Source organism: Micromys minutus (genome assembly GCF_963924665.1).
Source record: "Micromys minutus genome assembly, chromosome: 5".
NCBI lineage: Eukaryota > Metazoa > Chordata > Mammalia > Rodentia > Muridae > Micromys > Micromys minutus.
This window is the reverse complement of record NC_137974.1, coordinates 45,948,654-45,969,859: the sequence shown is the minus strand read 5'-3', so window position 1 is coordinate 45,969,859 and position 21,206 is coordinate 45,948,654. Positions and strand designations below refer to the sequence as shown.

At 47.3% G+C, this 21,206-nt stretch overlaps 1 protein-coding gene across 2 annotated transcripts in view; it reads right to left on the bottom strand.

The window, feature by feature from the left end:
• FARP1 (FERM, ARH/RhoGEF and pleckstrin domain protein 1) overlaps positions 1-21,206 on the bottom strand; it is a 231,483-nt gene that overhangs the window by 166,381 nt on the left and 43,896 nt on the right. For both annotated transcript variants that reach the window (XM_080917047.1, XM_080917048.1), the window contains exon 2: positions 5,547-5,740. In XM_080917047.1, coding sequence (XP_080773173.1) covers positions 5,547-5,717 — 171 coding nt within the window. In that variant the 5' untranslated portion in view covers positions 5,718-5,740. The remainder of the gene's footprint in view (positions 1-5,546; positions 5,741-21,206) is intronic.

Sequence of the window (21,206 nt, the reverse complement as noted above, 5' to 3'; positions counted from 1 at the left end):
CAGCACGGAAGAACAAGCCTCCATTGATGACTTGCTCAGGTTTCTCTGGGGGTCAGGGCAATAAAAAGCCCATTTCATCCCCAAGGTAAGGAAATGAAAGCCCCATTTAATCACCGAAGGCCGGACTCTAGAATGTTCCTAATGAGGGCTCCAAAATAGCCCGGGCAATTCTGCTACCAGCAAAAAAGCAGACAACTTCTGATGTGGTCTTTTTCTTTTTCCTATGACGTCAAAGGCAAGTGTGAAGGGTGTTGCTGGGAAATATGTGATTTAGTTTACACTCCTCTTTCCCAGTGCCAAGGAGCTCAGGGAGCTGCAGGGTAACCACCAGAGCTGCACTTCCAAGACCCCCGTGGCCCTGAAGGATGTCTGTGCCTATGTCCTTGTCTACAGACTGTACTAGGTAACCAGTAACGGCCATATCTGATCAGACTATCTTGCTTTGTTTACCCCCGGGGAGTAGTGCACACACCTGTAATACCTTGGAAGCATAGGAGGGAGGGTTTGAATCTGAGGCTAGCCTGGGCTACAGAGCTAGACTCTGTCTCAAAAACAAACAAACAAAAGAACCGATATCAACAATAACAGTCATAGTCCCGCAGTGGTTACCATCTTGCTGGAGAATTCCGGAAAAGGCTGCTTCATCCTCAAGGTCGTCAACGCTACATCTGGGCTTCCAAGGACAGAAAGGGATAATAAGGTGTTACACCTGGACCCAATGCCTCGTTCTGCAGACAAGGAAACCGAGTCTGGTTGCCAGGGATGTGTAGAGACTCTTAGTCAAAGCCAGATAGGAGACAGATTTCCAGGCTAATTAGAACAGGGAATGAACACGGAAGAACACTGCCCTCTGACACGAAGGGCTGGCGAGAAGGGGAGGAGCAACTACCAAACAGCCCAGACCCGCAGTATCTGACCTCCTGACTGATTAAGCTAGAGCAAGATGAGGCAGACCATCTCCATCAGCTCTAGACTACCCTGGTGTAAGTGGTGAGGTTCAAGGCTGCTGCTCAGAGCTGCACGGTGAAATACCATCTGTAAAAAGGCTAGGCAGGCTCACACCAGCAGGGCCACACCAGCAGGGTCCATGAATCTCACAAAGGGAGGGAAGACAGTCAAGCTGTGTGCCTGAACCAAAGCCACCCTGGCTTTGCCGTGATCCTGAGAAGGCACTGCCAGTGAGTTCCCTCGTGTTTAGGCTGGGCTGTGAGGGTGCACTGCCGGGAGCTGACAATGCCAAGTCAGGACCTGGGGGCACTCCCCACCTCCACTGCCACACAACACCAGGCAAGCAAATCTAGGTTGTCCTTGATGAGCTGATGCAGAAGCTGAAGTGAAAAGCCAAAGGCTGAGGAAGATTACGAGGGAGGGGCCGTGCCTCCAGCAGACCCTGTGGGCCAGACTCCTGCTCGCTGGCTCTCTCCTGGACTCCCAGGAGTGGAGATATTGACACCCAGTAATCTGGCAAAAGAGGCTACAGAGACTTAGAGAGCTACCATAGCTTCTAAGGAAAGCAAGGGGGAAATGATGCAGAGACAGGCAGAAAGCCCAGATTGCCCGCCCTGGCCACCGGAGGCTGTATTCTCCCCACTGCCTCACACCGCTCCTGCCCCTCAAAGGCACGCAGCATCTTCTTGTCACCTGGTATTTTCCCCTCAGTGTTACCAGGCTCGCTCAAGAGGCAAAGCCTGGCTCTGCTTCCTCCCCTGCCCTCCCCAGTTTTTAATAGAGTGGACCAAATGCTAAGAAGCTGAGCACAGGGAGTGGCCCGCCATCTGCTTCTCTGCCACCTTCCCTGGTGGAACAGTTTGTTTATCAGAGGGTCAGGAAGAGACAGGATTCCCCCATGCCTCACATGTGGTTAAGTCTTCCCAAGACCTGGGGCCCACTGTGCTTTATAAGCTTCCTAAGAAGAGAAGAGCCGTGTTATCAGTCCTGAGGTGTGGCTTATTTGCAGAGTTTTCAACATCAAGTTGATAAAACACCAGGCGGCAAGTGCTTCCAACAAATGTTGGTTTTGAACTTTCCACTGCGCAGAGGAAGTACCTAAAAAAAGCTGTCCAAGTTCGACATTAAAGAGGCTAACTGCAGGGGCGGGAAAAGACCAGTGTCTCCTGTCCTGGCTTTCCAAATGTTCAAATCTTTGTTAAAAGGCTACAGAAAAAGAAGAAAGAAAAAAAGGAATGAAAGAAAGGAAGGAAGGAAAAAAGAGAAAGAGAAAAGATAGATCACAAGACTATGGTTTGGTTCATTGTGCAGGAGCTAGTCAGGGAGCTTGTGTGTAAATTGTCTGCTTGCCGGCATCTGCATTTTGACACAAAAGTACTAAGAACAAGCCCAGGAGACTCAATCCCTAGGGAAAGACAGAGCTCATTGAAGACTGACCCCACCCCCATCCCCAAAGGAAGCTGCAGAGACTCATGGCTTCATGCCTTACTCATCTGCAGGACAAATGCTTGTGAGCAATGGGGACAAAGAATGCTCCATCCTGACCTTGTGGGAGAAAGGGACACTTCCAAGGTCAGATGGCCTTGGTGAATTCTCAGCAAAGAGCTTTGAGACACAGATAGTAAAGCAATTATGGGGAGCTGGTCTGGCCTCTGAGATCAGTCCTGGAGTCACAGCCCTTCCCATCCCTGTGATGGCTGACTCACTGTCAAGTCTTGATGGCTTCCAGCTGTGGGATGGCTCTTAAAGAGCACCAGGCAGAGATTTAGAATCTGTTCCGGCCAGAAGCGTGCTGATACCATCTATCTGCCTTTCTACAGCCAGCTTAAGGAGAACATCTGTTGCCGGTGGGCTAAGAAGGCACACTGTAACCCAGGAGGAGACATATTAAAAGTTCTAAACTCTAACTGTAAAATAAATTCATTGTAGCATTTGGTTGGCAAACACTTAATGAGCACCTGTCATCTGCCCAGTTACACGGGAGGGGGAAGAGCAAGGGGATCAGAATGCAGGCTCTAAGTCAGGTGGCAAAAATACATAGAAGCCACAAGTCCTATGAAACTCCCAGGAGACCCGTACACTCAGGACAGCCACAGACATCTTATACATGACATTTTATTTAATTTCATGAAACATCAAATAGTATTTACTATTACCTCACTTCCAGGAGGAGAAAGCAGGTACTAAGAGGTTAAGAAAGTTGCACAAGAGAAACAGTAGAAGAAAGTGAATTTTCTTTTTCTTTTTACCCCAGGAAATGGTCAACCTTGACCAGGGTACAAACCAAGAAGTCTGCAAAAAGGCAAGGGGGGTGGGAGTGGGGAGCAAGCCACTGCCTGAGACAGAGGCTAAATAGAGCCATTAAGGGCCCATGGATTTCCAGGAGGGATGGGAAGGGCTCTTTCCACAGAGGGGTTAAAAGTGGATAGGTAGCTCTCAAAAATTAAGAAGGTAAATACTTTTGTGTGCGCATGTGTGTACAGGAACAAGCAAGAATGAGTGCTCCTCCGGCTCATCTACCTCTATTTTGAGACAGGGTCTCTCTCACTGGCCAGGAACTGACCGACCAGGCTACGGTGGACGGCCAGTGCGCCCAAGATTTTCACTGATTTTCAGGTCCCCAATCCTGAGATTACAAGGACACATTACCATGACAGGACTATTTTGTTTAAACATGGGTTCTGGAAATCCAAGGCAGGTCTTGTGCCTGTATTTTAATAACCCGGCTATCGCTCTGGCCCCCAACATAATTTTAAAAGATGAAAATACAATTCTACCATCACATAGGCCGGACACAATTTTCTACTCGGATGGTGTGGAGGTGTGACCTTTGCTTATTATGAAGAACCACAGTTTAGAGGCTGTATGGTGATCCTGCAACCTGCGCACACAGCATCTGATAGCTCCTCTACAGGGACACCGTTTAACAGAGAGCATTGCTGGAACCTGGACTTCTAACAGGAGCAAATGGGAAAGAGAAACTGGATATTTCACCAAACCAGTCTGGCAAGGCAGAAAGAACACTGGGAAGGAGAGGGAGGGCCCCAGGTTCCAGAAGGCAGAATTCTCAGCGGGTGGCAGGTGCTTTCCCCCAACAATGCCAGAAATTAGCAGTGGCTTTGCTCACTGGAATAGGCAGTCGTCAGCCAAGTCCTTGAAAGATGAGTTCCTCAGCAAGAAAAGTAAAAAGGTTCAAAGGCGGTTCGCAATGTGTGATGAAATTGGTAGTTTTGCACACAGCCATTCTGAGCTTTATCTTTCCCTGAGACACTTAATTCACACTCCCTGAACAATGTTCGGTGAAATAAATATAATTTACTGAATCATATCCTATAAATGATTAAATGACGGGTTACATGGTTAATGCCGACTATTAAGTTTCAGGCACCCTCGCCAACAGAAATAATGAACGGACTAACTCCACTGTAAAAACAGGTGTGCTCCAAAAGGCTGTCTGGGTCGGTCGCCCCGGGTTCAAGGTGGACTGTCTTTCTCTACCATCAACAGCTGACCAGGAGTAGGCAGCCAAGGTAGAACACAAAAGATTAGACAGAAGGTGTGCCAAGGCCTCTCCAGCTGAAATCAAGAAGTGCAGTCTCTGTTCTGGGGGCCCCATGGGCTACAGCCCCATAATTGACGTGACACCTTAATCTCTAGCAAGAGATGATTGAGCAAGAGACTGGGAAGAGACTGAGGCAGAGTTGTCAACAAAGAGGGGCCAAGGAACTCAGACAAAAGGTGGAGCAGAGGACTGGGACTCCGCCCACCCAATGGTTCTTTTCCCCCCGCCCACAGACAAAAGGTGGAGCAGAGGACTGGGACTCCGCCCACCCAATGGTTCTTTTCCCCGCCCACAGACAAAAGGTGGAGCAGAGGACTGGGACTCCGCCCACCCAATGGTTCTTTTCCCCGCCCACCCCCCACCCCTGTGATGTGGGGTGTTGCTCTTGTTTCACAGCTGTGGAAAGTCTGGGTCACGGTTTTTGAAACTCTCCACACAGGAAAGTCATGAGCTCACCTTCTCCCATTTCCTCATGTGGAAATACATGCAGTGAGCTCTGGTGGTTTTTCTCAGGATGATGTGATCTGGGTCCCGATGCGTATAGCAGGGAGACAAGAACGGCCTGTGCTGTCGATGAATTAACCCGCGACCCACCCAGAAACACAGTCTTCCATCCGATGCAAATGTTAATGCATATATTACATATCTTTAGATGTAATTGCACTGCATGATATATACTAGCCAGTTGTACTTGAGAGATATATATATATGTATATGTATGTATGTGTGTGTATATATAGATATATATAGATATAGGTATGTTAGATACCATACATAAAATACACAGACAGTGACATCTACTTGTGTATGGGAAGTCACAGTAAAACTCCAGCAAAGGCAGGCATGCCACTATGAGTATGGGTGGCTCATGTACAGATCTGAAAACCAGGTCTCTCAGAACCTGCCTACTGGGAGTGAGGCGTGAGACGCCTGAGCACACAGACCCCCTTGTACACCCCACCTCACCGTATCACTGATGGCTGGCCATTCCAAGTTACCCAACCCCACCTGGACACCTCCACAACCCCTGGCTTACTGGAACTTCAAAGGCCTCCTGGGTGTCGTCCAGCATCTGGATTTTGACGGTCATAAGTTTTCCTGAAGGTGTGGGCGGTGGTTTCTGTCCCCGTTCCAAGGTGCTGATCCCCGAGTTCTCTGGGGCCCCCAGACGTGATGCTGGGGTGGGCTTCTGCTCTATTTCCCCCATGGTGAAAGTAGCTTATGCGGTATCTGCAGGAAACAGTAAGAGAAAAAAAGGTATCAGAAGAAGGGATTTTTCTTGCAGTATTTTCTGCTTGCTTTGAGTCTCCCCAAACTACAGCAGCGAGGTAAGAGAGGCTTTGGGGCAGCCACCACACAGCGGCCTCAGGTGTATCCGCCTGAAGCCTTCTTGCACACTGTCCATTTGCATTTTTGCACACTGTCCATTTTATTCTAGTTCTTAACTATTTGCGCTGCAGACTCTGGGCTCGTCTCTGTTACTCTGTGTCTCCAATAGCCGGGTTTTACTTTCCACACCTTTAAAGTCAGGTAGGAAGACGGTGACGAAAACGGGATCTGGGCTCTATCATTAAAACCCACTAATTACCCCATAGGGACTCGGTCACATAGTAAAGCATGTGGTCATTCTAAAGATGAGAAGGTAACGCACACTGAGGCTCTCCAGCTGATACTCGGAGGAAATAAACACCGAGATGCACCAGACAGGAAGCCTGCTAGGGCTTTGCTCTCCATTCCTGAAGTCCGTTTTGATGATGAAAACTTCACCCTTCACTTCCTCCTTGACACCCAAACCTCCAACTAGCCCCCTACCCCATGAACCCACTGTGTATACTAACTTTCAACAAAGGTATCTTCCTAAAAACAAACCACCCTCTTCATAAAAGCCACCCCTCCTCTCAGGATACCCTGCCTCTGCCCCTCCTTCCGTATGGTCTCAGTAAGGCTTGAACACTCTTCCTTCACCTAGAAAATTCTTGAATGGCTTTCAACGTCGGTTCAAATGTCACTTCCTGGACACTGGGTACAGAGCTTGGTCACTGCTGTCTATTCTGAGCTCTCATGGTCTGAGCCAAAGTTTCCCCACAAGGCTGAGCCAGCCAGACTGTTTGCCCACCCCCAACACCACTCCACCCTTGGTGGTGCAAGGAACACCCTAAGGAGACCCTAATCTCAAGTGTCCTCAGGGGCAACTACCCAACGGCTGCAGATCCTGTGTCACCAGAGCACAGAGGAATGAAATGTCAATCAAGGTATAACAGTTAAGAAGGATGGGGGCGGGGGTCCTCCATCTCAGAACAGGGAGAACTGAACTCTGTCTGGCTGCAAACCTTGGGCAGATGTAAGATGGTGTGGGCCTGGAAGGATGCTTGTTGGTCAAGCACTCGCCAGACTCATCCCCAGCACTGGAGGATCGTTGGAGCTCACAGGCAAGCAGATCAGGGAACTGCAGGTAGAGAGAGGGGGAGATGCTAGAGAGGGGGAGAGAGAGAGAGAGGGAGGGAGGGAGGGAGGGAGAGACAGTGGGAGGAAAGGAGAGGGAGGGAGGAGGGAGGAGAAAGAAAAGGCACGGCAAGTTGGAAGGATAGAGTAAATCGAGGCTGAAGAGTTTGACAGCAAGCTATAATCTGACTATGGAGACCCTCTAATGCCTGGCTGAGAACAGTGTTTCCCATAGGCAGCGCTGAACCACAAGAACAATAACAATGACACCACAGAAACACAACTTTAGAAAAATGAGCCGGAAGAAGACAAATGTCATGGAAATAAGAGGGGGGGGGAGCAACTGTAGCAACTCCGAGTTGAGGTAGTGATTTGGACAATGTAGACGGAAATAGAAGACCATGTGACACAAAGTAACCCAAGTGTTGCACTTGGGAGAGCAGGTGAGGTTGGAATGATGGGAAACAGGAAGTCAGGGTAAGAGGCAGGCAGAGGAACTGGGTAGGCCTGTCCCAGGCTTCCACAGAGGTGGGGAGGGACACAGGCACTCAGTGTAGAGTCTGCCTTACTGTACAAGTAGAAGTCACAGGTGTGAGCAGAGAGGGTGACTGTGGAAGCCCTAAAGTAAAAGACAAACTTATCCCATCACAAGGGTCAGTGGAGGACAAGAAATCACAAAGAATGAAGGGCTCAGAGACAGTTAGTGACAGAGTCAGCCGAGGAGGGGGCATCGTAGGATCACAAGGTAGCAGGCATGGAGCTGGGGGCACATCTGACACCCCTCAAACAAGCTGCACACTCCATCTCTGGCCTTGGGAACAGCCAGTTATTTTATAAGCCTCATTCCAGCTCATTTTCCTTCTTCTGTAGAGCAAGTTGTTTCCCAAGAGCTTTGTCTCCTCACAGTTAAAACCCTTCCTGCGCTCACAGCAGGTGTAAATGATCCAAGGACACCAGACCAGAACCCCATCCATAATCAGCACCACGGACACCAATAACTAGGCTCTCAACTCCACATCTTGCAATCCACCAGAAAGGGACATGAGCATCCTAGAACCTGCCTTGCCTCTTGCCCCATTCCACCTCCATTATCCCACACTGAAACCTGAGGGCTGCTATTCATTTTTAATACACCTGACAGGCCGGGTCCCATGACAGGGCGATGTCAGAGACAGACAGATTTTTCAGTAGGAGCTGCCCCCTCCTTCCCACACACCCACTGAAGATTAGGCTCAGTTACCTGCCATCTTTCTAATCTCTGCCACAAATAAACATTCACCAAGCTCTTACTTTAACCCACTTGGTTGTGTGGTCTAGACTCAAGTGGCACAACTCACCGTACCAAGAGACAAGGCTAGACCATTCACCTACAATTCTAGCATGGCCTTCTGGGGAGGAGAAGACAGAACACCTATGTGTGCTCAGCGAGTCAGTGTAAGCACAGATACATTCATTATGAAGTCAAATGGTCTCAAAATCCTCTCCACACACTGCAAAACCACTCCCACAGATGTGTTACTTGACAGCTTGTTAAAAAATAATGTAACGTACAAAGCAGACCACACTTGCAGTTTCACGCATCTTCTTTGTGAGTGTGTTTGTATGTGCCCATGCACGGGAGTACACATGCGAGTGCTACCACGAAGGTAGAAAGGGAGACTTATTCCTCCATGTCACTCCACACCCAACCAAGTTGCTGGAGTTAGAACTGTGCCCTCCCATCCTCCCCAGCCCCCCAGCTGCCCACAGCTCCAGTCCTCTCAGACCTACCAGCCCTCAACCCCACCTACAAACACGGCTTTTGTGTGAGCCAACTGCCTTTCTTCCCAAGAGCCTCAGCTGCGTGTTCACTTTCCCTCTCTAAATCCCCAAGAGTCAGTGACTAACAGACCCGGTATCTTACCTTCCTTTCTCTAGTCCTCAATGACCCCATTCTTGTACTACTACTGAGCATTGTCACTTCCAGAGGATGTGACACTTGCTTTCTTACGTGCTCGTGCAGACGGCTGCTGAACACAGAGGGCTCTGTTGAATTCCCATGTAAACCCGGCCACAAGCTTCAGGTGGCACAGCCTAACTGAGCAAGCTTGGGGGACATCACGGGGATGCTGGCAACCAAGAATTGTAACTGATGTTGACATCCAAACACACAATAGGGCGATGCTGCCTCCTGCGTAAACATGGCTAACCGACCCAAAGACCACCTGGGCTTCAGCATTCACCTAGGCTCTGCTCACCTCTGCTGGTCCTCAGCCCCCTGGGTGCCCTAGGAACAGTCAACAGAAAGAACAAGTTACCAGTACCATAGGGATTCCGCCACCCCTACGTGAGAGGCTTACAAAGCGACTTTACCCTTCCCACTCCTCGAAATGTTACTTCAACAGAGTAAAGAAACACAATTTTTATCTGGCAGAGAAAGGATGACAGATTGGAGCTGTTGGGTCACAGTATCCCTGCTTAAAGAGTTAGTTACCCTTGGAATCTACCCAAAAGCAATAAGGAGCTCAACACAAAAATACACACTCCTTCCCTGAGACGAGAAGACATCTGGGCTCCCAAGGGGTGGCCAGACTCAAGTAAAGGTCAGACAGAGGAGAAGTGAGCTCAGACCAATATAGAGCAGGGTTCTCCAAGACATACACAGAACAGCCCTGGCTGCAAACCGGCAGAGCTGTTCCCAGAATGACCAGGGCAGATGTGCAGAACAGCTTCTCTGGGTACAAGTAAGACGGAGTGAGTTACCACAAGCAAGCCGTATGGTGGGGAACACCTGATGCAGAGGCCAGGGGAAGGCGAAGTCTGAAGGACAAACGGGCAGGCTTCATCTAAGTCTCTGTAAGGCACACCCAGAAGTCATAAGGACCCACAGAGTCTGTCAGTCACCTGGGTGAGACTCCTACAAATAGCTGCTGATAACAAACAAACAAACAACCCCGTCTAACAACCAAGATGGATGCTGGTAAGATGCTGTGAGAGTCAAGCAATGGACAGGGCAGTGCATACCTACAGTTCTGCTCCTGGGAGCCTAAAGCAAGAGCGGAAGTCTAAAGCCAGCCTAGGCTGCATGGTAAGACAGTATCCCAAAATGACAATAAATAAACAAACAAATAAAAGATAGCACACCAAACACTGGGATATTCCCAATACCAGAGACATCAGGAACTACAGATTAAAACTTTACCCAATGTGTAACCCCAGCATCCGGGAGGCAGGGGCAGAGGCAGGGGCAAGGAGGGGTCTGCAGCTCAGGGCAGCTCCACCTGCCAAACTGCCCCAAACATAGGCTCATAAATTTAAAAAAAATAAAATAAAAACTTGATAAAATAAATGAGCCCATAAAGGAAAGCTTATGCGGGCTCAGAGGAGACCTGGGGCATCAGCAGGAAACAGTACAGAGGCACCAGGATAATAAAAAGAGGGGAGAAGATCACAATCCAACTCTAGGACGTTCCCACATCCAAACATCCAAACTTTTCTTAGACAGTGTCTCACTCGGTAACTTTGGCTGCCCTGGATCTTGCTATGTAAACCAGCCGGCTCCAGAGCTGTGCCTGCCTCTGCCTCCCAGTGCTGGGATGAAACATGCCTGGCCCTAATCCAAGACATACTTGAGCACCAATGTAATTCCCAAATGGAAATTTCCACACCTGACCCTGCGTGACAGATGGAAAACACTCAAAATTTATATTTGGGATAGCTGCATAAGACAGAAAGACTAACAACCTTGTGTTCGCTCGAACCATAAGACCTCGTTCCCAAATATTCTAATAATCTAAAAGAATCCCAATCTAATCTGCTTGAGTCCTTGAAGAAAATTTCTCCAGCTTGTATCATGAAAATATGGGCCAAAATGGAAGTGGTTAAAAGGAGCCATTTACTGGCGCATTGTATAGACACTTTCAGAAAAGTGGCTAAGTGTTGAAGTGGGAAAAGTTAGTTACAGAAGACAAAGAAACAATCTGCGTGCCCCCGAAGACTTGGAAAAGGGAAGACTGTTAAAACAGAAGAAGAAGAGAAAGAAACAAAGATAGAGAAGGGGTTGCTTAGTGCAGGATTCAGGAAAACATTCCAGAAAGTAGATAAGTTTTCATGATTTTTTTTAAAAAGCACACTGGGGAAGTGGAGACTGCCACCAAGCCAAGTTCAGTCCCCGGGTCCCACTTCACAAGGCACGCCCAGCATGTCAGTGCTGACCATCAAGCCCACAATGGAGTGAACACAACAGAAAACGTGAAATCCTTTTAAAAAGCGTATCACAACCTGCTAATAAATAAGCCACGACACTTCATTGGTCTTCCAAAATGAAAGAAGACAAAAGTACCGAAACTGTCTCAAACATTCGGAGAATCAAAACGTTAAGCCAGGGCAAAGATTCACCCAAATATAAACAGCCAGATATATTTAGTGAAAATTCTGAGGAATATTAACTTTTTTAAAAAACTACTGGAAGATAAACTTCAGAAAAACTAGAAGTAGTCAAACAACAACAAAAATAGTTAATTCAAAAGTTATACTCTAGAGAAAGGCTAGACAACTGCAATGGTTATAAGACATCATAATTTCTGCAAACATAAAAGTAATGAAACCAAAAACTTGGCAGAGAAAAAAGAAACTAAAAGCAGCTGAAACTTCCTGCTTTAAAACTGCAACAGGCTCTGTCTTCAGAGACTACAGATGGACGAGGCACACCCACTACAGGACACGGTTCATATCCACTAGAATGGCTGTCATTTTTTTAAGGCGATAATAAATATCATGAAGAATATAAAGAAACAGGAACTTCCCTAGACGGCCCGTGGCCAATGGGAATAAAGAGAATGCAGTATGAAGAATGTCTTGGAAGCTTTCTAAAAGTTTGATAAAAAAAATTTAGTATCTAAACCATTAAAACCTCGCCCCAATAATGAAGAAAATTTATTCCTAGAGCAGCATCCCAAGTTAAATAAAAAATAATGGATGGATGGACAGATAGATGTGTGGATGGACAGATGGATGGGCAGATAGACGGACGAATGGATGGATAGACAGATGGACAGACAAACAGACTGATGGACAAATGGGCAGGCAGATGGATAGATGGACAGATGGATGGATGGATGGATGGATGGATGGATGGGTGGATGGATAGAAGGAAGGAAGGAAGGAAGGAAGGAAGGAAGGAAGGAAGGAAGGAAGGAAGGAAGGATGGATAGATGGGTGAATGGATGGACAGTCAGATGGATGAATGGACAGGCAGATGGATGGATGGATGGACAGGTGGATGGGTAGGTTGATGGACAGGCAGACGGATGCATAGACCTAAATGTCCTTTGGCTATCTCAGTAAAGAAACAAAAGTGTAACACATCCATACAAGGAAACATTATTCAGCACCAAGAGTATTAGTGTTAACACATAAGAGGATGTGGATGAACCCCTCTCACTCAAAGAAAGAAGCCAGAGGCAAACAACTACACATACATGGTCCTATTTTCCTTCTAAAAAACAAAGGCTGAGAGATTACCTACCCAGTGCACAAACACAACCACCCATCACAAGAACCCCTCTTCCTCCAACACTTCCTCCTTGCTGCCTACACAGGTTCCTGCAGACGGCTGCTTCACAGCCCGTACTACTGGGAAAAGAACCCCAGTGACATACAAACAGTCCGAAAGTAACTCCACAGGGCAACTTCTGCAAAAAACGATGTACAGGAACCCAAAAACAGGCCAAAGAATAAACATACTTGATCAAAAAGACCTCTGTCTTTTATCCCTGAAGTAGGAGGGGGCATGGCTTCACTATCGAAGGAAGAGACTAACTGACCAGCACAGAGGGAGAAGGTGAGACTCAGAGAATACGGGCTCTTATCAGGCTTAATGCCTTTGGTAGAAGAAAAGAAAATTCTCAGAATACCGAGAAACAGTTTATTCCTAGGATAACCATTAAAAACCAGGTTGCTAGGGAGAGGATGGGGAGCAAGGGTTGACCAAAAACGGCACAAAGAGACTGGATCTTTTTGGAGCAACAGATAAGTTCTGTGGGGTAAAGGTCACAGAAAAGACCTTTGGATTATACACGAATTTAAGGGGTACAGGAAGAGTGGAGGGGTGTGGGCAGACTCATGAGTCTGGAGGTGGGAGGGGGGTGTTCACCAGTTTTCTTGTCGCTGTGACCCAATACCAGACATGAGGCAATTTCAGGGAGCATTTATTTGGGCTCGTGGTTTGGGGGTACAATCCATCCCAGGATGGTGTGTAGGCAGGAACAGCTCCAGGCAACAGAAAGATGGGCATCAGGAAGCAGACTGCACCATGGCACCTACCTGGTGAAGGCTAACGCCAGGAGGACTTGAGACTAGTTCTTCATTGCACACTTTTTCAGTTGTTCTAAATTTTGTGTCCTAGAGGGATCTGGGGAGATAGCTCAGTGGGTAAGTATGCTTGCTACCTACACCGAAGAACCTGAGTTTGGATCCCTGGAACCCACATGAAATCCAGGCACAGGAGTCACTATCTGTAACCACAGCGTTGGGTAGGGAATGGGGCTTGGGAGGCAAGAGCTGAGATTGTAAGGCTGCCTCAGGTTCAGCCACAGGCCCTGCCTCAAAAAATTATGGTGTAGAGTAGCATTTCTAAACCTGAGGCCATCAGAATCTGAAAACACACATGTATACATTAGAGTTCATAACAGTAGCAAATTACAGTTACAAAGTAGCAAAATAAATTTTATGGTTGACGGTCACCAGGACATGAGGAGCTGTATTGAAGGGCCACAGTATTAGGAAGATTGGAAACCACTGGTCTAGAGCAACAAAGGAAGACACTGGAGTCCCACCGGAGCCTTTACATGAGTACCCACATGTACACAAACATACAACACACATATCACACATGACACACACAAACACACACCCCAGGGCCAGGCTGTCCTCTGACCACACAAATTAATAAAAGCAATAAAAACTCATTTTTGCAAAACTATACCCTACATATCTGCTGCCTACTAGGGTGTAAGTAGGTAATTTTTTTTCTTTCCTACTCCTGCTGAGGATTCTAGCCCTATCTAGAGCATAAAACTAATGAAATGTAACCAGTGGAAAGGGACACCTTGCCACCAAGACGGTGACAAAGAATCACTGTATACTCATCAGTAATCCCCTTCCGGTTTTAAATTTAAGCTGCTTGAAAGTACCAGCATACTTAAAAAGCACCCCACACCCCAAGTTGTTGTTCACAGGTGAGACCCCGAGGAAGACAGGCAGAAGCAGGGATGCTGCCACCTGGTGTCCCCGGAACATTTCCGGGTGCCACACATGCAGAGCAAAGGAGTGTTGCATGTGCCATACAGTGGGGACAAAAGTCAAGTGTGTCAAACACCTGGGAGTGCAAAGAACAAAGGGTGTGACCAGTCCCCAACAGCTCTGTTCATCTGCTCCACCTGTGGGAGCAGAAACTTCCAGGACAAAGACACCATGTGTTCCTCACGCCTGTCACAAGGCTCCAGGAGAAGGGAAGGTGGAGACAAACCAGGCCTCTGCCTCCCGAGGGAGCACCAAGGAGCCCCCTGATAAGGGGTTCTGAGAGAGCCCAGCAGAAGCCTTGGCAGCGGCACAGGTCAATTGCTTGGCTGGCTGATTGTATTTTTGGCAAAAGAAACAGTTTTATGTCTCCCGGGTGGTTGAAAAGGGAGGATGGCTCAGGCCTGCTGATTGTCCAGGGACAGGGCAGTGGTCTATCCACTGGGAAAGGATGAAGAGCTAAGAAAAACTCAACTTTAATCAGTCTTCAGACTACCTTGCCTACCATACCACACATTAAGGACATAGAATGCAGCACAGTGTTTGAATGCATCACCCTGTGCCTGTACCTCCCACACTCAGGAGAAGCAGGAAGATCAGAAGTTCAAAGCCATCCTCAGCTCTGTGATTATTCTATAGCAATGAGACTGTCTCAGGGGGACAAAAAAAAAAAAAAAAAAAATGCTTCTAAATTAAGTACCTCTGAGAAATTTCTAGAGAAGTCTTCTAAGAAAACTGAATAAAAGGAGTACTTATTTATCATACTTTCACACTCGGCATTTCAGAAATCCAATTTTGGGTCTCTAGCAACCCCACCCAGCCCACCTCAGGAAAGTAAAATAAAAATCTAAAAGTTCGGTTTTAACCGAGTCCTGAGCTAAAAGTCCTGATTCTAATCAGCGCCCAGTACCGTGTCAATATGAAAGCCACACATCCCACTATTCCTCATGGTTCTACATGAACGTAGTGCTCAGCCCACTGGTGAAGTTGAGTGGAGCCTGTGCTCAAGTCCTTTCTGCAGTCTTTCCCCCTTTCCTCCTTCCACTTCTCCGCCTCAGCCAGAACCCTGTATCTATCTATCTATCTATCTATCTATCTATCTATCTATCTATCTATCTATCTATCTATCTATCTTGGAATTCACTATGTTCCAACTGACAATGACCTTGAACTGATCTTCCTGCCTCTGTCTCCCAAATACCCCATGAGCTGAAGTAACAGGAAAGTGCCTCCTCATAGGTGAACTTGGAATCACTGACATTGGAGGTTCCAGGAGGGTCACCATGGACAAGTTGTATAAGCCCACCATCATTAACAAAGCTACACAAACTGTCCACTTACCCAGGAGCTCACCTCTCTGCCTGGGGAAACTCCCACACACTGAATACAATGTAACTCAACCTTTGATGATGGTCTTGTGGATGATGACTGTCAGTGTTCCTTCAGCTCTATTTTACCTCCAAGTAAGAAGGCCCATATCCCAGTCAGCTTTCTACCGAAAAGATCAAATACCATGAGCAAAAGCAACCTGGGAACGAAAGAGTTCATTTCATCGTACAGATCCACCATGAAGGGAAGTCAGGGCAGGAATCCAAGGCAGGAACCTGGAGGCAGGGACTGATGTAGGAACAGAGGAATGCTGCCTACAGGCTTTGCTCTCCAAGACACACTCTAACATGCCCCAGGACCTTCTCTGTAGCTGGACTCTCCCCGCATCAATCATGAATGAAGAAAATGCTAGTCTGATGGAGGTTTCTACGGGCCAGTCTGATGGCGGCTTATCTTCTTGGGCGACTCTATAGCTGTGTCAACTTGACAGAACTAGCCAGGCCAACCAGAGTGAAAAAGATGCCAGGTGAAGGCAGATTCCTGTGAAGGAACCACAACCTGTCCACCCTGCTCAGTGTCGTAAAGACAGTGCCCCAGAACTATAACCTGAGCCAAACTAGCCCCCCTTAATCACAGCCACCGGCCAAAGAAAGGTTTTCCTCCTAACAGGCACAGGTCAGCGTCTCCAAACACCGGATCTTGTCATACCAGAGATTTACTCACTCAGCATCTGCAGAGAGAACTACTCCATGTCTATGACATGCTGACACTTGATGTCCCCATCACCATTTGCAGGCCCCTGCACCACAACAACTTCACTTCCCACTTTGAGGGATGGAAAAGAGCGACTTCACAGCAGATGGCTCTATCCTTACGAAGGTGGGAGAGATGGGCGGCCACAACGAGAGAAAGAGCAGGAGCTCTGAACTAACGGCTGCAGCCCACTCATTTACTCTAGATGGGGTGCAGTCCTTTAATTCTCAAGTCCCAGACAGGCTGTATCCTGAGACCAGAGCCTGAGGGGGGGGGGGGTCACAGAAATGTTATGAAGTGGAGGTCACCTGGGGCTACACAGGAGATGCTATATTGGAAAGTACAAAGGGAGGAACACAATTTTTTTTATGGTGTCCGGTGGCTGGAGTGGCTCATACACAGATTTCTGTGTTCAACGATCTTTATTAAGCATGCAGTCTAGATGGTAGAACCAGGTGAGCAGAGGTAAGGTAAGGAGAGGCAAGTGAGGCCCATCTGGAACTGAGGACAAAGATTAAAAACGTCCCTGGGGTGCTATGTGTTTCCGCCCAGCAGGCAAGAGATGCAGGCAGCAGGCAGATGACACAACATCTTACATTATACTCAATAACGAGACATTTTCTTCACAGTAGTTGTTTAGGAAGACTGAACAGTCTGGGGCATTTCCCCACACACCCTCTCTCTTTTGGCTTCACGTCTGTTTGTATCTTCTGTTAGATATGGTACGTATGGAAGTGATTATTATAACTAAAGTGTGTCACTTGCCTTGGGGGCTGTACTAGCTGGTTTGTGTCAACTTGACACAAGCTAAAGTTATCACAGAGAAAGGAGCCTCAGTTGAGGAAATGCCTCCATGAGATCCAGCTGTAAGGCATTTTTTTTTTAAAACTAGTGATCAAGGGGGGAGGGCCCAGCCCATTGTGGGTGGTGCCATCCCTGGGCTGGTAGACCTGGGTTCTATAAGAAAGCAGGCTGAGCAAGCCAGGGAAAGCAAGCCAGTAAGTAACATCCCTCCATGGCCTCTGCATCAGCTCCTGCTTCCTGACCTGCTTGAGTTCCAGTCCTGACTTCCTTTGGTGATGAACAGCAATGTGGAAGTGTAAGCTGAATAAACCTTTTCCTCCCCAAGTTGCTTCTTGACCATGATGCTTGTGCAGGAATAGAAACCCTGACTAGGACAGGGTCTCATGTTTATGCCACAGACTCCACAGGTTTGAAGACTGTACCACCAAACCACCACTGCAGTGATATTCTGCAGACTATGCCGAATCATCTGTCCTCCACTTATTGATCCCTCCTTCCCCAGTCTTGACCCAGACAACCACTCTGTGTCTATCGGTGTCTATCTATGATATGTTCCGATCAGCATAAATCGGAATCATAGTCTATAGCCTGTGTCGCTGTCCAACTTGCTCTGAAGGGACACCGCCACCAAGGCAAGTCTGAGAAAACAAAGGTATTTCATTGGGGGACTAATTACTGTTGCAGGGGCTTTAATTTTCATGGTGGGAGCACAGCCTGCACATGGGCAGGCATAATGACAGAGAAGCAGCAGAGAGCTTTATAGTCTAGTCCTCAGGAGCAGGCAGAGAGCCTGGTGGGGGCTTTTGAAACCTCATAACCTTCCTCCAACAAGGCCACATCTCCTAATCTTTTCCAAACTGTTGGCATGGCATGGAAACATATGAGCCTACAGTGTCACCATCAATCAAACCCCCACAGTGCCCTTTCACCTAAGCCTCATGTTTTTAAGGTATATGTGACTGGACAGCTCCTTTCCTTACATGGCCGAGTAATACTCCACTGAATGAGCATACCGCTGCCTGTTTCACCATCCTTCTACTGGAGGACATTGTGGCTGCTTCCAGGTTTTGGATTATTTGGAGAACCTTTCTAGTTAAAGAAATGGAAGGAAGCAGATGTTACCTCCAAGAACACAGGATCAACATGAGGTTGGTAATGTCAGGTCAAGCCTTAGGGTCTAGGGTAGACATTCACTATCAGTTCTAGCTCTGCCCAGCTTATCTCTGGCTCCCAGCAGGTTATTTAACTGTCTTGACTTGTCAGGTAATTGAGCTTATCTCCAAGGCCCCAGAAGATAATGTGCCTCCTTCAGTTCGTGGGAAAATGAAAGGCTTAGTAACTAACTACACGTCTGGAATAAACAGCAACAACACCAGCATTCTAGCTATTTCCTTTAATAAGCCACAAAGCAGCATTCATTTCTGAATCAAGCCAACACAGTCCCGGCAGCCTTATTATTATTTAATAAAGACGTATTCAATAAAAACTTTACCTACCATTTATGATCTCTAAGACTCTCCGCTGAGGTTTCACGCTCTCTAGAAAGAATACTTAAGAAGCCAATGTCCAGGTAGCTAGCTGGTGCCTGCCCAGCACACGAGAACCAGAGTCCACCCAAGTGCCACATAAAACAGATGTAGTGCGCCAGGGCTGTGATCTCAGCACATGAGCAGTGGAGGAAGGGGGATCGTAAATTCAAGGTCATCCTCAACTACACAGCAGATCCGAGGCCAACTTCAGCTACTAAAGACACTACCTCAAAATTAATAGATAACAGAATATACAAATAAATAGAAAATTAATGCCCAAACTGAAATGTTTCTATATCTGTATCCTATTCACTGACATAAAACAAAGGCCGCTTGCCTAAAGCTTGCTAAATCGGCAAAGTATAAATGAAAAGCCTCCCTCCTCTCATTAAGTCTAATAACCCATTAAGGACAGATTACTTCATTCTCCAATACCTTTACTCCTATTTGAATAACCAACTAGGCTGTATTACCATAATCCAAATGACACAATAAAACACAAGTGTAAAGGGTATTGTGTCCTTCCTTTAGAATCAATGATTAATTACAATAGTGAAATGTCAAGGAAATAGATATATAATAAGAAAGCCAAGCCCCTTGTGAAATGATGAGGAAGCGTGACTGTCAGCCTGGTTGACACATAAAGTATTCGATCAAACACTGTTGTCCATGTTAAAAATTAATGATTAGGAAAGGCACACTGCCCTGCAGCAGGACTGCTCACCCAAATGAAGTCACTCTGCAGAATGGAGATCAAAAGCCCGGCAGTCTGGCTCAGCCCTGGCCGCTACTGTCTAGAATATTCCATAAGTTAACTTCATCTTCCCTAAAGTGTGTGCGTGAGGGCTGTCTCAGTCAGTTAGTGATGAGACACCATGACCATGGCTACTCTTACAAAGGAAAGCATTTCCCCGGGGCTGGCACACAGTTCAGAATCTTAGTCCATTGTTATCATGGCAGGTAGCATGGTGGCATGCAGGTAGACATGGTGCTGGACAGGCGGCTCAGAGTTCTACATCCTGATCAACCAGCAAGCAGCAGGAAAAGAGAGGTGCTGGGCCTGGCTTGAACATCTGAGACCTCAAAACCCATCCCCTTTGATACACTTCCTCTAACAAGGCCACACCTCCTAATAGTGGGGGTCTATCATTTGTAACTTAATCAACATGTATGTCACACCAGTCCTAGGAGCTAAATCCCTAAATCCTCACAACCTCTGCTGAATGTCTCTGTGACAGATGAGGAAACCGAGGCAGCAGACATTAAGACAACCCACCCAACAACCCCTGGTTGCCAAGTGGCAATCTGAGAATGAGATCCAGACGGGCTGATACCTAAGTGCTCAGCCGCAACCCACTGCCTGTGCAGAAATAATGGCTCCAGGGTCATTAGGATGCCTTCAGGATACCATCGCACAGCCTTGACAAGTGTCGACCAAGCTGGTGACACAAAACCCACTAAGAAGACCATTGTGGCAATTTCTCCTGTGGAGATTCTTCTAACAAGTGCCTACTTACCAGCGGCAAAGCAAACCACAAGCCCACCAGAATGCAATTGGTGAGTTTAACGGGCTTACGGGACAGTGAGTGACCCCAAAGCAGCCACCGCCACCAGAAAGTCTCACTGCAGAATGGATGATAACCGTGTAGATGGACCCCCCCCCCCGTGAGATCATTCACACCCTGGCAGCTCCCCAGACCTTGGACATAATTACATGCAACTGAGGGGCAGGTGTAGGCAGGAATGGCTGGACTCTTAGGTGAGGCCTGATGACTCTCTCCATCCCCTTATCCTATGAGGAAATGTCAACTGGAAGGTTTTGAGGGTCTCTTTGCAGTAATTTAGGATGTCATGCGTTCTACAAACAGATACCAGTGGGAGAAACCCACCAATTACCAATTTCCTTTCTTCTTGAGTGACTATTAGATTTATCCAGTGTTTGGTAAGCTATTTATGCGTTTAAACCAGGAGTTTTCCAAAGCCTTTCTCACTTCCACTGGCAATATGACAAGAACTCTATGCTCCCAGGATCAAGACCTCACTGAATACCTATTAAAAATAAAGAATGGGTACCCTTTGGTACCTATTGGCCTTCTATGCTGAGCCATCAAAAAGGTGCCCAGCCAGCACCTTGGAAGGTCCTCCTGAGCTCGGGCTAGACACTAAACAATGCACAGGCAAAGTCACTGTCCCTCTGGAATTCATCACTGCATGCTTCAGGAAGTGCTCAGAGACAGCAGACACTATACAGATCATGTCTAGAGACACCAAGACAATGCGTCCTTCCCAAAGCCAAACTTGGTGCCCATACAACACGATACTGGGATAACACAGAGATAAACTGAACTTCTCACTCTCAGCCCTGTGCCATGAAAGGGAAAGGCAGACAGTGCTGTGGGTGCGGAGATAGGATAAAAGAAAAGGCTGGCATCTGTGGAGACAAGCCCAGGTCCCGATCCTGTGGCTGCCAACAAAGCCTCCATCAAACACACTTGTGCATTACTTAGTAGTCCAGATCTACATGGGACTCCAGGCAGGTGCCTGCACAAGAGAATGTATCT